Source organism: Electrophorus electricus, chromosome 13 (genome assembly GCF_041902795.1).
Source record: "Electrophorus electricus isolate QZ-2024a chromosome 13, ASM4190279v1, whole genome shotgun sequence".
Taxonomy (NCBI): domain Eukaryota; kingdom Metazoa; phylum Chordata; class Actinopteri; order Gymnotiformes; family Gymnotidae; genus Electrophorus; species Electrophorus electricus.
Genome location: NC_137509.1, coordinates 5,391,993 through 5,409,857, shown reverse-complemented (window position 1 = coordinate 5,409,857; position 17,865 = coordinate 5,391,993). Strand labels below are relative to the sequence as shown.

General features: G+C 44.2%; 1 protein-coding gene across 4 annotated transcripts in view; it reads left to right on the top strand.

Annotated features, from left to right (window-relative positions):
- Positions 1-1,601: 1,601 nt before the first annotated feature.
- tns3 (tensin 3) overlaps positions 1,602-17,865 on the top strand; it is a 41,306-nt gene continuing 25,042 nt past the window's right edge. Inside the window, exons 1-9 of one of the 4 annotated variants that reach the window (XM_081694599.1) lie at positions 1,602-1,941; positions 9,691-9,840; positions 10,791-10,841; positions 11,911-12,033; positions 13,171-13,235; positions 14,952-15,035; positions 15,920-16,032; positions 17,009-17,069; positions 17,328-17,403. In XM_081694599.1, coding sequence (XP_081550725.1) covers positions 9,691-9,840; positions 10,791-10,841; positions 11,911-12,033; positions 13,171-13,235; positions 14,952-15,035; positions 15,920-16,032; positions 17,009-17,069; positions 17,328-17,403 — 723 coding nt within the window. In that variant the 5' untranslated portion in view covers positions 1,602-1,941. The remainder of the gene's footprint in view (positions 1,942-9,690; positions 9,841-10,790; positions 10,842-11,910; positions 12,034-13,170; positions 13,236-14,951; positions 15,036-15,919; positions 16,033-17,008; positions 17,070-17,327; positions 17,404-17,865) is intronic. The other 3 variants (XM_081694601.1, XM_081694600.1, XM_027019056.3) reach the window with 3 other exon arrangements.

Below are 17,865 nucleotides of genomic sequence, written 5' to 3'. Positions count from 1 at the left end.
TTTCTGAGTACTGTATCCCCAAAAAATAAAATGCCCAGTTAATTAGAACCCATAGAGGGCGCACTTAACTTGACTTAACAACTCAAAACAATCTTCCTCTTAGTGCAATATTCCAAACAAGCAACAGTGCCAAAACAAGCCAAACCAATCCAGTAAGCCAAAACATACGAATATGTTTTCACTCATATGAAATATGAAAATAAATAAATAAATGATCAAATACAAAGTGGTCTTTGTAGCCTTGTCAGATATTTGGCCAAGTGCATGCCTCTTCTACCAGCGGCTCAGAAATTAGGTTCATTGTTGTTTACTAAGATAATTAATCATTAATCATATAACTGATATTTAATACATTCTCATTGTAGCCCCCCCCATATGTAGCAGTAACAGTTGCACAGAGAAAACATACAGTATATCTCTATACATATATATACAACATATGTAACATATATTTCTATACATATAACATATATAACATACATGTCTATACATATAACATGTAACATATATCTGTACACATATAAAATATATAACATATGTCTATACATATAACATATCTCTATACATATAACATATATGCCTATACATATAACATATATAACATTGATCTCTAGCTACACAAAAGGTAAGATTTTAGAAATTATTTTTAGAAATGCTGTAGTGTAGCATGGAGGAACTAATCAAGCCAGGAGAAGAAAGTGATACTTCACTTCAATTTCTTTGTTTTAAATCAATTTTTTTAAAATCTCACAACTCCACATAACTCCACATCTTAGTAATTTCTAATGTGCTGGATTTTTATTTGATTGTTTTAAATAAACAGAGCACATCAGCCACAGTATCCTGACTTGGATTTCAATCACCTACCCTATATGACCTGATAATACCAGTGTGACAAGTGGCAGGAAAGCAAAGTCTTGGCCACAGTAAATGATTAAACCAGACACTCCTTCTCCTATCAGACACTGTCCTACACAAAGCCCTGTTATGTAAGTCTGGATTCATCTGTGAAGTGAAAAGGAACAACTTTAAGGCAGCTGCGTGCAGGTCATCGCGCTGAGAACAATACCATATCACGGTATGTTCAAACAAAGCAACCTTTAGCCAATAAGGTTAAGAGAGAGGAGTTCTCAAAAAACCCTTTAGTTGTTTTGACTGAGAGGTGACTAACTTAAAAGGTACTTAATTTGTACAATACAACTTTTTGTGTACATTTTGCACAATACTTTTGTCTGCATGTTTACTCTGAAATTAAGCACCACAGTGGAATGGCACAAAAGTTCTCCCGGTTATTTTTACTGCTTTATGTCCATTAAATGAAAGTCTTTTTTTAAAATGCTGTCATTTCTAGCGTGAAGGCATTTGCCTTCCTGAGTGTTTTAAACCCCCTTCCCCCAAATCCCCCGCCAAGCTCAGCCACACACCCCGTCTATGACTGCCCAGACAGAGGGGTGGCGAGGAGGGGGGCATGAGAGAGAGAGTGGGAGGGAGAGAGAGAGTTAGAGAGAGAGAGGGAGAGAGAGAGAGAGAGAGAGAGAGAGAGAGAGAGAGAGAGAGAGAGAGAGGGAGGCAGTGTGGGAGGGAGCGAGGAGATGGAGTGTGGGAGGGATCAGAGAGGAAAGGTCCGTGCTAGGGTTTGTGGCAGTGTTTCTCAGACTTCTGAGGGCTAGAGCTGGTCACAGCAAGGGCCTCTCAGAGACTACAGTTAGCCGAAAGAACAGCACACACTGCACTGAAGCTGGGATCTGATACACACAGAGGCACTGCCGTCTGCTCCTTCTGCCGAATTCAAGCTGAACCAAAATGGGCAGCTTTCCCTTCAACTGATCACTGAGAGGATGTCTGTATGTCTTCTGGAACTGACTTGGGATCAGTTGCCATTTTCCTCATAGTACAAAGACTGAAGAAGAAGAAAAAATTGTTGACTCTTTGAAACCAAAGGTAAGCTGATTAGTTGTTTCACTGACTCAAGCAATATATTTAGAAGTCAGTGTTTAAACTTTTTCTTTTTCATTAAGTTGTCACTGTGGTCCACGAAAGAAGGATTTGCTAGTGAGGTTATGGTGGGCGCTTCTAGCGTTTAAAAGCAGAGGGGTTTCCAAATGTGCGTGTTTCGTGTAGTTAAGGGAAGGGAGCAGGACTAGGAGAGAGAGAGAGAGAGAGAGAGAGAGAGAGAGAGAGAGAGAGAGAGAGAGAGAGAGAGAGAGAACTCATTCAGCTGATCCGTGAATGAGGGAGTGAAGCCTGCTCGTGCTCTCCTGCCTCCCTTAGCTCACAAGTGCGCGTGTTCATCTCGCCTTATCAGTACCGCGCGCGGCGAGCTATCGTGGCACATGGCGTTTAGCGCGGTAATGTGAAGCACATGCTGACATACCGGACCTCTCACAGCCGAGCAAGGAAGTCATACTTATTATTTTTCCCTGTGGTTGGTTGGCCAGAGAGAGAGAGAGAGAGAGAGAGAGAGAGAGAGAGAGAGAGGGGGGGGGGGGGGGTTCCCTCCGTAATTCACACAGCTGCAGTGAAGTATTTATTGCCTCGAGGGCAGGACTTTTTAATGAAGCCGGCGCGTGTGAGTAATGCTTTATGCTGGCTAAAGGTGCCTGAAAGTTTTACCTGTGCTCTTTTTACCTGTCTCCCCCATCAATTTATGCAGTTTGTTGACCCACAAGAAGCAATAAGAGCTATGCATATTCTGATGATAGCCTAAATGGGAGAGGACTCCTTACATCTTTGGAATTACTGAATTTACAAATATAAATATCATTCTTAGCAAGAGTTGTATGATCAAGCAAGTCATAAGACATGTCCTTCCTGTCAAAGCAATCTTTTTGTGGTACAAAACTGGATGCCAATGACACAAAGCCTAAGACCTGTTCAATACTCCCAATGAGGCTCTTTTGTTGACATCTTTGCCATTAATCAGCATGTGAAAATTCGTTCTGAGACTGAAATATCTGCACTTCTCCTCAATCTGCTTATGTGGTTACATGGTTATAAACTGCACTGCATAGGATGTTTGAAAAACAAAGTTTGCATGTGATCTGTGAGTTTGATATTTCAAGTTGACATTACCATTTAAGAGGAAACATCAATTATGCATTAGATTAAGAGAGAGGTAAAATGTATTTGTCCAAGTGTGTTGCTTTCATATTCCTTTTGGAAAGCATGCCATAAAGGCCACTGGGCAAGAGGCAAACAACGACTGCTCGCCAGGCATTTCCTGGTCCTTACAGAAGGCAGACACTGGTCAGGGCATATATGCACATATGCACAGGTGGAGAGGCTAAAGGGAACAAGACCTTGACCGCCCGCGATATGGAGACTGCCTCTGCACACCTTTCATCTTGTGTCATAGCTATGAGGAGCAGCCATAGCGCCAACATATGTGAACCATTACAGGCACTACCAGGGATTTCAGTGGCCCAACCCTGGAGTTTCTAAAATTCTGGAGAAAAGAATGCTGCCCTCCTAAATGTCATAGGCAGAGGTCTGAATGAAGGAACACATGGAGACAGACAGAGAGAGAGAGATAGATAGAGCGAGAGAGCATGGCAGAAAGAAAGAAAAAAGACATGGAGAACAAAGAAGAAGACGTAATCCATTTTGAAACGTGTGTTTTTTTATTTTCTGGCCTGGGGAACTGGAGACCGTAATTTCGAGCTGCTTTAAGAGCGTCTACACAAGCCACGTGACTCTCTGGCCAGCCGGTGCGGTATAGGTTGTTTCCGGCTCTGTTTTTGCGCCACTGCAGCGCGTCTGGTGGAGGGGAGAGACAAATACATGTTAAAGTTCCAGTAGAGGATAAAACAAACACGGCCAAAATAGCGGCTCACCCCTCTCTGCTCCCCTCCTACATGCCTCGGTTTTGTTTAGCTCAGGGGTCCTGTGCGGAGTTGTGGCCCCCAGAAGCAACACTAGCCAGCAGCATAAACAGTAGGAAGGGCTAATTGGAGGCTCCTCATCGTTTTTCTCCCACGAAGGTCAAGCCCACCTGAGTGGCTCCCTCTCGTAGTCTCCCTCTTGCCTGGAAACGTTCTGCCTCTGCTCCTATGGAATCTGAGCAGTGGTCAGTACTGAAGCCCCCCTTCCATCTCCATGAGCTAGGGTCACATTCCTGGCTGACAACCTTGCCCCTCATCCAGTCTGACTTCCTGCTGCGTTTTTACCGCGCCGCTGCTGCTCTCTCCTGCCGTTCGAAGCCACCTCTGATGATCATTCATCAGCCTGCACTGTTCTGCTGAACCTTGAAGACAACCGATCCCCCCCTCCAGACTGCTGGCAGGAGTTAGCGCCTCTCAGGAGCCACAGAAAGTTAGCGGAAGTCTTTGTGGGGGGCTGTGGGGGTGTTGCTGGAATTTTTTTCTTTTTTCTTTTCCCTCTCTGGGATGAATGGTTTGGATGAGGATAATTATTAATTACAGCAGCTCTGCTGGCTGTGCAACCTGCCTGCTCTTCTCCTGTCCAATTCTGGTCTCTTCTCCTGTGGCTTTGGTGCCTGGGCTGATGGCCTTTTGAGTTCAAGAGTACTTGGAATGTTATTTATAATTTATTGGGTATTTATTTTCCTTTCTCCTAGTGGAAAGTCGAGATTCCAAAGATTCACAGATATCTGCTCTAATGTTCTCGCTGAGGCTTGGCTAAACACATTGCTCATCCACAGCCAAACACAACGCCACCGCCAAACACCAGTAGTCTGTATACATAGCCATCCAGGCCTTCAGCAGCGGCGTAGACATTAAGCTGCAAGACAGTAAACCAGTTGATAAATCTCTCTCCTTCTAGTTATGCCATAAGAATAGCTGGTCCCTTTTGGATGATGTGGTGATGATGATGTTATGAACAGTGACTTATCAACAGTGATTAGGTCTGTTTGAATAGTTTAGAGGGGACCAGGGGAGCAATCTAACACATCATGTGTGCATTCCAGTGCCCTTATCTATGGTGTAGTCAAACAAATCCATACCTCGACTGGATGTAGTTGTTTTTATATTTTAATGCATTGATTTATTAGTTTATCTGAAAAGGTTTACTCTCTGTCACAGAATTAGAAATAAGTCCAGTTCCATCTGCTGTCTTAGTCTCACATTGATGACAAACCCTTCCAAAGGCTTTCTGGGAAAAACCTACGCACCGCACTCAAAACATATTTGCAAGCAAACACAGAATCGCCTTTGCTGCCATGGGAACAGGAGCGCTGAGATCAACCACCTATTCTGTGTTAGCCCAATTTTCCAACCGCTGTCATGTCTGAACACTGTAGTGAGGGCTTAATAACACAACACACACACACACACACACACACACATTGAACACCTGTGGGTTTGTGATATCAGATTATATTTCCGTGTGACGCTGGCACTTCCAAAGAAAGATCCTTCAGCCTGATTCCAGGAAGCAGGTACTGAGCAGTGAGCCTCCCAGAACTTCAATACAGTGACTCAGAAAGCCACTACTCCATTCAGAATTCCACATCTGACCCTTGCTGAGGTCATCCCCGGACGACCACAGCAGATTATAGCTGTTATAGCTGTTCATTATAGCTGAGGAGAGAGATAAGGAGATAGAGAGAGAGATATCTGCTCATTTATTAAAATTAGCTTGTTTTTGTGGGATCAGCCTTAGCTTGCAGAGAGAGTATCACTGTTTAAACATTCATCTCAAGTTTAAGTTCAGTTTAAATTTTCAAGCACAGTTTGCATTCAAAGTGTTAAAAAGATCTCATTACTCAGATGGAATCATCACAGAGATACTTACTAATCTTTCTCTTCAGATCTTTCTCTCTTATTCTTAACTCTAAAAGCAGGTTTTAAAAAGTCTTTTGTCTAATTCATTGAAATAAGCAACCACTTCAAAAACAGAATAAACAAGTGGGTAGACTATGTTTATAATAACTCATACATGTTCTCACACGAGCTTTGTAGCTTACACTTTAAAAGGCCGCAGCCTGCCTAAGAGCATCGCCCTGGTCTAGCAGATGTTTACTAGATTAATAGCTTGTCTGATTTCTCCAAAGGGCTTTCTCTCTGCCCTGAGGGTGTCAAATTCCTGACTGCTGAGGCTGGTAAGAGGTGTGGCCGCCAAGCAGGACTACTGATCTGGAATCAGCCTTCTCCCTGCCTAAATGCAATTGATACCACTCTACAATGAATCAGCCAAACTGACTCAGGAGAACGTCTGAGAAGTCCTGTTTCATAATGAAATTTCACCCTGTATCAATTAGCTTTTTTACCTCTGTGAAGTGCTTGTGATGGACTGTGAGTTCCCAGTGAGAGGCACAAGGTGCTCTCGCCTGAGTACAGTGCGTACAAATCTTCTTTCGAGAACAACGTCCCGGTTTTACAATGAAGCAGCCTTCAGGTCCAAATCTGTTGATGAAGTGTGACAGTTTTATTCATGTCCCTCTGACACATCTGACCGCAACTCATCAAGGGCTAATGATGAGCTGAATTAAGCTGAGTTGCATGAGAGAAAACGGTGTTTGTTAGTCATCACACTCTCCAAGGTTCCAGTTGTTCGTCCCTGGCTTGACCTGAATTTGGATCCACGTGACCAGACAAAGGCAGCCGTCAGGAGCTGGGTGGAGGTGGAGTGGGAGGTGGAGTTCCGTTCCGAGGCGCCTGTGAGAACAAGTCCCGGTGTGAGTAGAGCCCTGAGGTGGAGGTAGGCCCACTCTTCCTGCACTCCAACCAGCTGCTCACCTCCGCCAGACGTCTCAGGAGCGGGAGCACGCCCAGGAGAGGGCGGAGGGGGCAGCCCACACGCCTCGGCCCCAGGCCCGCTAGCCTTGCCACGGGCGTGTAGCAGCATGCTCCCCCTGCCTTCATGGAGGCTGTGGTGGTAATAGTACGCTAAAGCCCATCATGCACTTGCAGCACCAACACAGAGTCTGAGAGGAGTTGGGGATTTGATCCTGGCTGACCATTGTGCCCTTGGCCCATGTTGACTGATATCCATCTGGCCAAAATCATGAGCTGAAGGTGTCAGTCCAAGCCATTTAAAAGCCACCTTCCTACGGCCTGCAGTTCGGAAGACCGACGTGATCGAATGTAACGTGAGCTGCTCTTATGCACAGGCGTCCTCTAGCAGAACGTGCAGTGCTGAGACAGTCACCCCACCCACGGACTGGTCAGAACATGCACAAACGCATCAGCCCTCTGTTAGTAAGTTGGGTTAGCCTCTTTAAGCCCACAGACTCTCCTACAGGTCATGTGTGTTCGGATCGCAGGTATTGAACCTTAAAAAAAATTCACGACCTGTACACAGGAGCCACAAAAGCTGCAGCGGCTCAAAGTTGAGGTCCCAGTCACCGTTGTAACACATGCTGAAACATGCCAGTAATATTCACAGTGATGAGAAGAAAGAGCAAGAGACAAAGAGAACTAGAGAGACAGATATTAGAATAAGACAAAATACTTAACTGCATATCATGCTGTGCATTTGTCACTAGTGCCCTGGGTTTATTCTGTATATCAAGGTGCAACTTTTCTGTTGTGCAAATTCGACCACTTGATCTGATTACAGCATATTCTGACTGTTTGCCTTGTTTCTTGGCTGGGGGTAATCTGCAAGTCCATTGTAAGTGCACTGCTTATCTGTGGAATACAGGCCTGTAAGCTGTGACTGGCACTCCGGTCAGGGGTCAGACCAAGCACAGTGGTCTCTCCTCCCTCAGTGGGGGTGCTTTTTGCACACTGCTACCAGACAGCAACGCATACCTTCGGAGTGTGGAGGCTACATGAAGCACAGGCGCTGGAACCATGGCCATGCTGGACTGTGAGGCCTGGGGGCCATCATGAAGGTCCTTCAATGATGATAAAGAGTCAATGTATCTTAATATTTTATTCTAAAAATGTGGCGTAGCATAAAGGTTATTGCATAAAGTTGCAACTTTAGTGGGTCAGGTAGCATTGTCTGTGACACAGGAAAATACTTCTACTGTCTTCTTGCCTATTCTGTATGAATATGCAGGCTATTTTTGCAAATTAACCAACCAATTTTACCCCATCTTAAATGATCCAATTCATCTGTGGTAGAACATACATACGCCCAACAGTTTGTTAACCTTTTCATTAAGCTATTTTGATCTCATTAAGCTGCTGCACTCCAGCTCTGCAGACATCACATTCGTAGGTGTGTTGACCTCCTCTGACCTCTGCTCCAGCTCAACCCCTCCGTTCCCTTAGTGATGACCTCCTTCACACAGATGCCCTTTCATTCAGCCTACAGGGGCCGTTTAACACCCCCACCCCACTTCTTTTTGGATTTACAACTCTCTTTGCATCGTGTGTGTGTGTGTGTGTGTGTGTGTGTGTGTGTGTGTGTGTGTGTGTGTGTGTGTGTGTGTATGTGTGTGTGTGTGTGTGTGTATCGGTGTGTGTATGAGAAAGAGACTCACTTCAGAGATCATTAAGTAGCACATTCAAGCAGCAAATTGTTACAACAGCAAACAGGTCCTAAAGCTGTCAGAAGGCTCTGAGAGACAGACAGGTTTCACCACATAGTGGCTCTCTGTGCAGCTGTGACAATAATGAGGCACAGTTGGCTGTAGTCTGCTCTGCACAGGGCACATGCAAACAGCATGTGGGACAGAGTGTGAATGAATCGTCAGGACAACGGGAGCCCAAGTCTGGATTTAGTATTCATATGCTTGCCTTTACACTGCTATTGTGACAACTGCAATTTGCAATATGCGGCCGAAATAAGGACTCAAATCAACATTTTTTTTTTTCTGATATCAGTGACCTTCTGATTCCATGCCTCTAGATAACTGTTCTAGAATCAGCGCTTATGCATTTATACTGGTATAAATGTGAAGCATAATGTTCAGTGTAAACTGATCTAAGATGAACACTGCTCAGGTTAGAAGTTTCTCAGGATCAAACTCTTCCTCTTTGCTCCACATGAGCTGAAGCTGGCGTGCTGGGACTGCGAAAACAGGGAGCTCGGAGCAGGGCGCTCCAGGGGCAGTAATCAAACTCTGACCACCAGGGATCACACTCTGACCAGTACAGGAATCACACTCTAACCAGTACAGGAATCACACTCTGACCAGTACAGGAATCACACTCTAACCAGTACAGGAATCACACTCTGACCAGTACAGGGATCACACTCTGACCAGTACAGGGATCACACGCTGACCAGTACAGGGATCACTTTGTCTGTGCCAGCTGCCTCTCTGACTTTCGTCTCTTCCTGCTGTTGACATTGCAGTGCTATGATAAGTGAGAAGACCGGAGATGCCCTGCAGATTAGCCTCTAGACCTCACCCTGGAAATACAGGAAGTGCTTCATGTCGAGGTCACTGCCGAACGCCACATGTCAAACGACTGCCACATGCCTGCAGGCATTTAATCTAACTGAGATTTGTCTTGAAAAAGATAGCATTCCCACACTGGGTCTGAAAGTGAGTTTAGAGTGCGTTAAGAGTGTAAACCTGGTTGACACTAGCCAGCCATTGAAAATATGTTGAAACTGAAAGAAATAATGAAGTATCTGAACACTAAACACTGCAGTCAGTATTTGATCACAGCAGCCCATTCCATTTTAAAAGGATGTGCATGACGCAGAGAATGCTGTTTTGGCGTCCAGGTGTTCTCCAAATGCCTTAAGCTATGTGCTGTCCCTCAGGGCTTGAGTGTTGTCCTTGCTGTGCAGTCTTAAATGCCCCCCTGTTTGTTTCATGCTCAGATGGAGGAGGGATATGAACTTGACCTGACCTACGTGACGGAGCGCATCATTGCTGTATCCTTCCCCCAGGCCTGCACAGAGGAGACCTACCTGAACAATCTCAAGGATGTCACTCGCATGCTCAAGTCCAAACATGCCGATAACTATTTGGTAAGATACGCCTGTCTGTTTACACACACTCGAAAAACAGCCCAGTAATATAGCCCCTGAAGGAAGGAGTTTTGGCTTGTCTCACAGGCCTTGTGCAATGACGTGCAAAGAGTGCTTTTCACAGTCTGGCTTTATAGATAACAGTAATTAACTGCCTTGTTTAGACTGTAGATTGTATTTGGGTCATTAATTTTTGGAATGCAGAGTTATAGGAAATATAGCATTTAAAGTGCTTTACAATTATTAAGTGTATAGAAATATCACATGCATGATATGTCATACACACTGTCTCCATAAAATAGGCAGACAGCTGATGTCATTGTTTGATATGCAATGCTGTTGCTGTTTGTCTGGTGTCCCTGCTTCAGCGCTTTGATTTGTGGGATGATATTTGGACGCTGTGCTGAATTAGTATTATAAACATTTACATTTATCAAAGTTCAAGAATGTGACTCCCGAGTGACCATATGACAGTGCTGTACTGACTTTTGTATGCGCTCTGGGGAATGGACTCGTGGTGTGTGTTAGGTCGGGCTCACTGCTGTTCACGCTGTGCTGGGATCTCCAGAGTTGACCACCTTCTGATGAGCGTATCTCACTTTCTGCTTCTCCTGGCTTTGAAGTCATTGTTTTAGACTTTCGAGATGTATTGACTGACAGGAGAGTAACAGATGACAAGAAGGTCTGCTGACAAAATATCAATACGGAAGATACTGAAGATCATTTTTCAACAGAACAAAATTGTTCCTGCTGACATGCTGTAGGTTAATCATTAAAACCCAAATGGTACTGCACTTTACCAGTCCGATGGCATTAGATCAACACTAGCTTATATAAATCACCAAGTCATCACAGCCTTAGAACATCTGCATTCTGCATTTTCGAGGTGATCGAGTGTGCCTCTTTATTACAGGGCTGAAACGCTTGCTCATGCTTCACTCTTTTTGTAGGTGATCAACTTGTCAGAGAAGAGAGATGACCTGACCAAGATGAACCCCAAGGTACTGTCAAGGCATCTGTTTGGAAATGCCTCTCTCATGCAACTGCAGTGGATGGGTGGAGGGTATCGAGCTGAATGTTAGGTGGAGCTGCACATTTGGTAATGGCGGTGCAGGTCATTAGAGACTACAGAGTGAACACAGGTCAGTGTGCTCACAGCACAGACAACACAGTGAGCGCAGGTCAGTGTGCTCACAGCACAGACAACAGCGTGAACACAGGTCAGTGTGCTCCCAGCACAGACTACACATGCTTCAGACTAAATGTGATTTGGTGCACACACGTCAGCAGTTCCAACGGTGCTGATTAAGGATTTAAATGTGGCAACATGCTAAATGGCACATAAGCCAGGCAGGTTTAAGCTTGATTAGTTAAAGTGCTTGGTTAGTAGATATCACTTACACAAGCTTTCCCTGAGTGATAGTAAAAGTCAACTCTTTGATAAACAGTAAACAGATAATACTGACCTGCTGTGGGGGGGTGTAAGATTACATTACACCCATTCTCAAGCCATTCAGAATTAAGCATATAGCTATTAGAAACTTCAGGCTTTAAAGAGAATAAATAAACTCAACACAATACAATATGTTATTTATATGTTATAGTAGCATTTTATAGTAACATCTCTCAAATAACATCACATTTAGAGTAACTGAGTAACTGAATGTCACCTGGCTAATACACACGCTCATTACTTGTTATATGGATGGATAAAAACATGCTTTTCTTGGTGCAGCTTTACACATCCAAGTCTTCCATGCAGACAACAGAGCACTTTTCTAAGTGGGGCTGTACATGAGCCTCTGCTAAATAAAGTTCATATGCGGCTCTTTCGCCTTCTAGCTTCTGTTTGTCGATTTGAAAGGCTGCGCTGGAAGGCTGCGCTGCTCTCTGGTGGGGTTAGCTGAGAGCTGGGCGCTTTCGGAGACCGTGCGGGACCTCTGAAGGTCTTGTTAGAGCTCGTGGCTGTAGTGCAAGTAGTCTTTAGTAAAGTTAGTCGTTTATGATTCTGTAACACGTGCCTCAGCCAGGCTGTACTTTCTGTCTGCATGTGCGTGTGTCCTCCCCTAGACTCTGGATACGGGCTGGCTGGACCTGCACGCTCCACAGCTGGATAAGATCTGCACCATCTGTAAGACCATGGAGAGCTGGCTGCACACGGACCCCCAGCACGTCGTTGTCATCCACTGCAGGGTGAGACTCCGAGAACAGAGCCACCGGAATGGAATGCTAAACCTTAAGACACTAACTTGGGCCAATTGGAAGAGCTTTGTAGTGTGTTCCCTGCCTTTACCGCCTTAGATGCCTGCATGGATAAGGAGGAAGATTTACCGCTTTCCCTCGGTCCCCTGATAATGGAAAGGGTGACAGTTGGCTGATGATAAAATGGTTTGTGTGTGGAGGGACATAAGTCAGACAGTCAGACACTCTATGGTCAGACACTCTGCTAGAGTTATTTTTTTCTGCTATACCTTGATTTTTTTCAGCAGTCAACATTAGCCAAGGAAATTAGCCTGGGAATACACTTACAAATATGCATGGTCAGTGTCTGGGGAAATTATTCTTTATTGTTTCATCAGCCTGTCTGAGGTACAGTTAAAGATTGCCCTCTGTGGAATTTTTAAATGTATTTCACATAGAAGCACTTTCATTTCGAAACATACATGAATGTACATGAAAACATGTCCATTACCAAGGTCAGAAAATACTTCTGTTTCTCAGGAAGTGCAGCATGTCACGTAAATAGACACCACTGAAGCCTTAATTTCTTCTTAACGATGTCTCCTTAATGATGTCTTCCTAATGGTGTCTTCTTAACGGTGTCTTCTTAACGGTGTCTTCTTAATGATGTCTTCTTAACGGTGTCTTCTTAACAGTGTCTTCTTAATGGTGTCTTCTTAATGGTGTCTTCTTAACAATGTCTTCTTAATGGTGTCTTCTTAACGATGCCTTCTTAACAGTGTCTTCTTAATGGTGTCTTCTTAACAATGTCTCCTTAATGGTGTCTTCTTAACGGTGTCTTCTTAATGGTGTCTTCTTAACGATGTCTTCTTAACAGTGTCTTCTTAACGATGTCTTCTTAACGATGTCTTCTTAATGGTGTCTTCTTAATGGTGTCTTCTTAACAATGTCTTCTTAATGATGTTTTCATAATGGTGTCTTCTTAACTATGTCTTCTTAACGATGTTTTCATAATGGTGTCTTCTTAACGATGTCTTCTTAACGATGTTTTCTTAATGGTGTCTTCTTAACAATGTCTTCTTAACGATGTTTTCATAATGGTGTCTTCTTAATGATGTCTTCTTAACGATGCCTTCTTCTGTCTCGCAGGGAGGGAAAGGCAGGATCGGCGTGGTCATCTCTTCCTTTGTTTATTTCACGGACATCTCTGCCAGGTACTAGTGCCACCTCAGCCTTTGACTTCTAGAGGGTCGCATTGTCTCATTGGCCCCCTGACCTTGTCCTGGGAGTAATGTTTTCAAATCATGCTGTCCTACATCTCACTGAATAATACATTGTTTCGTTACACATCTTCAGGCAGTGAAAGTGCAGTGTTCATGGGTTTAATACGTCTGTCTGATTCCCTCGGATACAGTTGGAGTCTCAGTGTAAATCTGTTTGTTCCACTTTCATCGTTCCAGCTCCCTTCTTTGAACTCTGATCTGTGTTCACTATTGATAATCTCTGATCTGACAGGAAGTTGCAAAGCCATCAGTGTTTTAAATATTGTACATGTAAAGGTTTTAAAAACAGAATTCACAAACGGTACAAGCTGTGACACAGTACTAGCTGTGTGCTCACTAACAGTACAAGCTGTGACACAGTACAAGCTGTGATATGGTGAATGGTCTGAAGGACAGAGGCAGTAGTGACTAATTTAGCTCAGGTGGTCTGTATCACATGTATCTGTGCTGATCTGCACTAAAAACAAAGCCCTGCTGAGATGTAACTTTCCTCTTCATCTACTTCTATTTGTATACTGAGAGATTATACTGTGTGTGTGTGTGTGTGTGTGTGTGTGTGTGTGTGTGTGTGTGTGTGTGTGTGTGAGAGAGAGAGGCTGAGACACACACACAGAGAGAGGCTTTTGTAAAAAGTTCATAGTGTTCTTTTTGTGCATGTACACACACACACACACACACACACACACACACACACACACACACACACAGAGGCTGTCTGCTGTCTTTTTTCCCAAAATATTTACTTAACCAGAACTCTTCTCCTTGTTGAATCCCTGGCTTCTATCAATCATTTGTTTGTTTGTGTGTGTGTGCGTGTGTGTGTGTGTGTATGTGTGTGTGTGTGTGTGTGTGTGTGTGTGCGTGTGTGTGTGTGCGTGTGTATGTGTGTGTGTGTGTGTGTGTGTGTGTGTGTATGTGTGTGTGTGTGTGTGTGTGTATGTGTGTGCGTGTGCGTGTGTGTGTGTGTGGCATGTATGTGTGTGTGTGTGTGTGTGTGTGTGTGTGTGAGTGTGTGTGTGTGTGTGTGTGTGTCTGAGTGTGTGTGTGTGTGAGTGTGTGTGTGTGTGAGTGTGTGTGTGTGTGTGTGTGTGTGTGTGTGTGTGTGTGTGAGTGTGTGTGTGTGTGTGTGTGTGTGTGTGTGTGAGTGTGTGTGTGTGTGTGTGTGTGTGTGTGTGTGTGTATGTGTGTGTGTGTGTGAGTGTGTGTGTGTGTGTGTGTGTGTGTGTGAGTGTGTGTGTGTGTGTGTGTGTGTGTGAGTGTGTGTGTGTGTGTGTGTGTGTGTGTGTGTGAGTGTGTGAGTGTGTGAGTGTGTGTGTGTGTGAGTGTGTGTGTGTGTGTGTGTGTGTGTGTGTGTGTGTGTGTATGTGTGTGTGTGTGTGTGAGTGTGTGTGTGTGTGTGAGTGTGTGTGTGTGTGTGTGTGTGTGTGTGTGTGTGTGTGTGTGTGTGTGAGTGTGTGTGTGTGTGTGTGTGTGTGTGAGTGTGTGTGTGTGTGTGTGTGTGTGTGTCTGAGTGTATGTTCTTCTGCATGTGATTCACTTTTTTCCTTCTAGTACCAGTGTCTGTCAGAGGTTAAATGTGATATTTGTGACAGTTTTTTGCTGGGTTATTTAACACACATGCATTCATTCACTTTGTGTGGCTTGCAGTGCAGACCAGGCTCTGGATCGCTTCGCCATGCGGAAGTTTTATGATGACAAGGTCTCTTCACTGATGACACCCTCCCAGAAAAGGTACAAGGCTTTAAGGCCAAGAAGATTTGAACAGCTGAATCTTTTTCAGCCAACTCATGAAACCATGGAAACTGCATTCAGTCTCTGGCTGGATGATTTCATGGTACAGTTTAGACCAAGAGACTCAGGATAGCAGAGAGATAGCTGAGGATGAGAGAGAGAGAGAGAGAGAGAGAGAGAGAGAGAGAGAGAGAGAGAGAGAGAGAGAGAGAGAGAGAGAGAGAAAGGGGGAAAGCCATGGCATGGGGGATAGGGGGATACTGAATTGAACGAGAGATTTAGCAATTGAGAGAGAGCAAAAATATGATCACCAAGGGGGGCATCATTGTGGCCAAGTTACCCAATGCCTTCACCACCTCACACTATTTCTTTCCTTCAGGAGTCCTCATTTTCCCACAAACACGAGATCGGTTCAGACTACAACTCCCACACACATCCTTTGTCATGGTTACAGGACCATAACGCATCAGGGTTGCATACAGTATATGGGCCCACAAAATAAAACTAGTAGTCATACTTTTATGGACTTGTTTTGTGTCAGACACAGTTTGATGTTGATTGGTGTGTTATGTTTCCACTGAAACACTCCAAAACCAAACAAACAAATAAAAAATCAGACAGACATGAATCACCTAGACAATACTTTCAATTTCATCGTGCATTGTTATGTCTAAGTGTTGTTTAGGAAATGTGCATCATGTAATCAGTTATGTGACTTCTTGTAAGATGTTTAAGCTCTCCATAAACACTACTGAGGACTGTGAAGATATTTCTATCAAATACGTCACTCCATATGAAAGACACAGATTGATTTACACTGTACCACGCAGCACTGCTGTTAAGTGAAACTTTGCTCAGTACTGTACCTCCTGCTCCTGCCCCAGATACGTGTGGATCTTGAGCAGTCTCCTGAGTGGCTCCATGAAGATGAACACCTCCCCTCTCTTCCTCCATTGCATGCTCCTCCACGGCATCCCAAACTTCGACAACTCTGGCGGTTAGTGGCCAAGCGTCTGCTTCTGTAGCTGGGGCTCTCAGTGATACTCAGATCCATGCCATATTACATTGTTTCCTGTGACCTGCTGAGTTTGATAAGATGGGACACCAAGCTGTGCTGGTCCTGGGTTTGGAAATGCTCCTATGAAAACATACTTTTACAATTTCCAATTCAGGAAACCAGCCTGGTTGCTGAGGATCCTCTGCCAATACAGAGTTCCCAGCGCCTAACACACCTGAGCCAGGTCATCACTGTCCTCCAGCCAATCAGATGACCTAGCTCAGGTGTGAAGAGATCTGGAAGGGTTGAAGCCTTGTGGAAGGCAAGGGATGATCAGAGAGTAGTCACTGGAGCCCAGAGTCAAATAATGCAAAGAGGACCATTACTGGTTCAAGGATAAAGGGAAAAGTATACACACATGAGAATTGGCTCACGTACATACACACACACTCACACATACACACACACACACACACACACACACACACAGTCCTCTCAAACACTGTGGGATGTGAGGTCTAGAAATCAGTGTCTGACTCACCACAGTAACCTGAGATGCAAAAACACCCACCCACCCACCAGCCCACACATACGCACACACGACACACTTGATACTTCTCCCTGAGTCAAAAGATAAGCTCCCATGTGACCCTGACACAGTTTGTGCTCACGGTCACAAAAGACAGCAGGTCAGATTTCCCGCAATCCCACAGAGTCCTGAATTACTGAAAGTCTTTCAATTAATCCTGTCGTTTTTGTGCTTGAGGTTTTGTGTAACTCCACAATAATAATATATTTGAGAAGCACAGCAGATAAATATGAAAAAAGAGACTATCAGCTAATATGTTGTGAAATCAAGTAACATTTCTATATTGATATAAGTCCACTAATACTTATTGTGGCCGCTGACCAAAGTCGTTTTGCAACCAAAAAATATCCCTGAAGGATGTATATAATTTTTCTCCATCTTTTGCAGTGTGTCGCCCCTACGTGAAGGTGTACCAGGGAGTGCAGGTGGTGTACTCGTCAGGAGTGTAGTAAGTCTCTCCATGTTGTACAACTCGTTCTCTGGACCAATCCCGGACTTCATAGCTACTGCATGCCATCTGCTTCAGCACTACATTTCTCACAGTGCAGTGCACACTGCGGAACCGAGAAAACGTTCCCTTACTAATATATGACTATCACTTACGTGCATTGATGCGTGATGCAGTGATCACCATGGTTACACTATGTATTCTTCTCTACTGATTGGTGGTGGTGTTTGATTGACCTTTCTTTGTGTGTGTATACAGTACTATTGGACCTGGGCACAGACACAGGGTCTGCATAGTCTTGGAGCCAGCTCAGCTACTGAAGGGAGACATAATGGTATAATAATTCACCTAATTCTGTAAAGATTAACATGGATGAACAAACCTTCTCACATACGGGTAGTGAAAGACTGTGTACAGTTCTGCTCTCTAAGTACTTTTAGGTGTCAGCACTAATAAATATTTCCAATGAAGCCAACCCATAGATATTTGCTAACGGTACAACCCATGTACCGTTGACATTCCAGTCAAACAAAAAGAAGGTTTGCACACTAATTTACATGATATCCCAGCTCAGAAAGTTTATATAGTTTATAAACATGAAGATTTCTCCTCATTTGCTCTGTGCTAACTGACCCCTCTTACTGTTTGTTGATTATCAGCAATGCTAACATTTCCGAGTGACATTTCTTCTCCACATCCTAACAAGTTGCTGCCTGGAAAGTTCCCTGTGACAGTACCTCTACTCCATTGGAGTGCGACACCTGACTCGTTATGAAATATGGTGTTCAAAGACAAG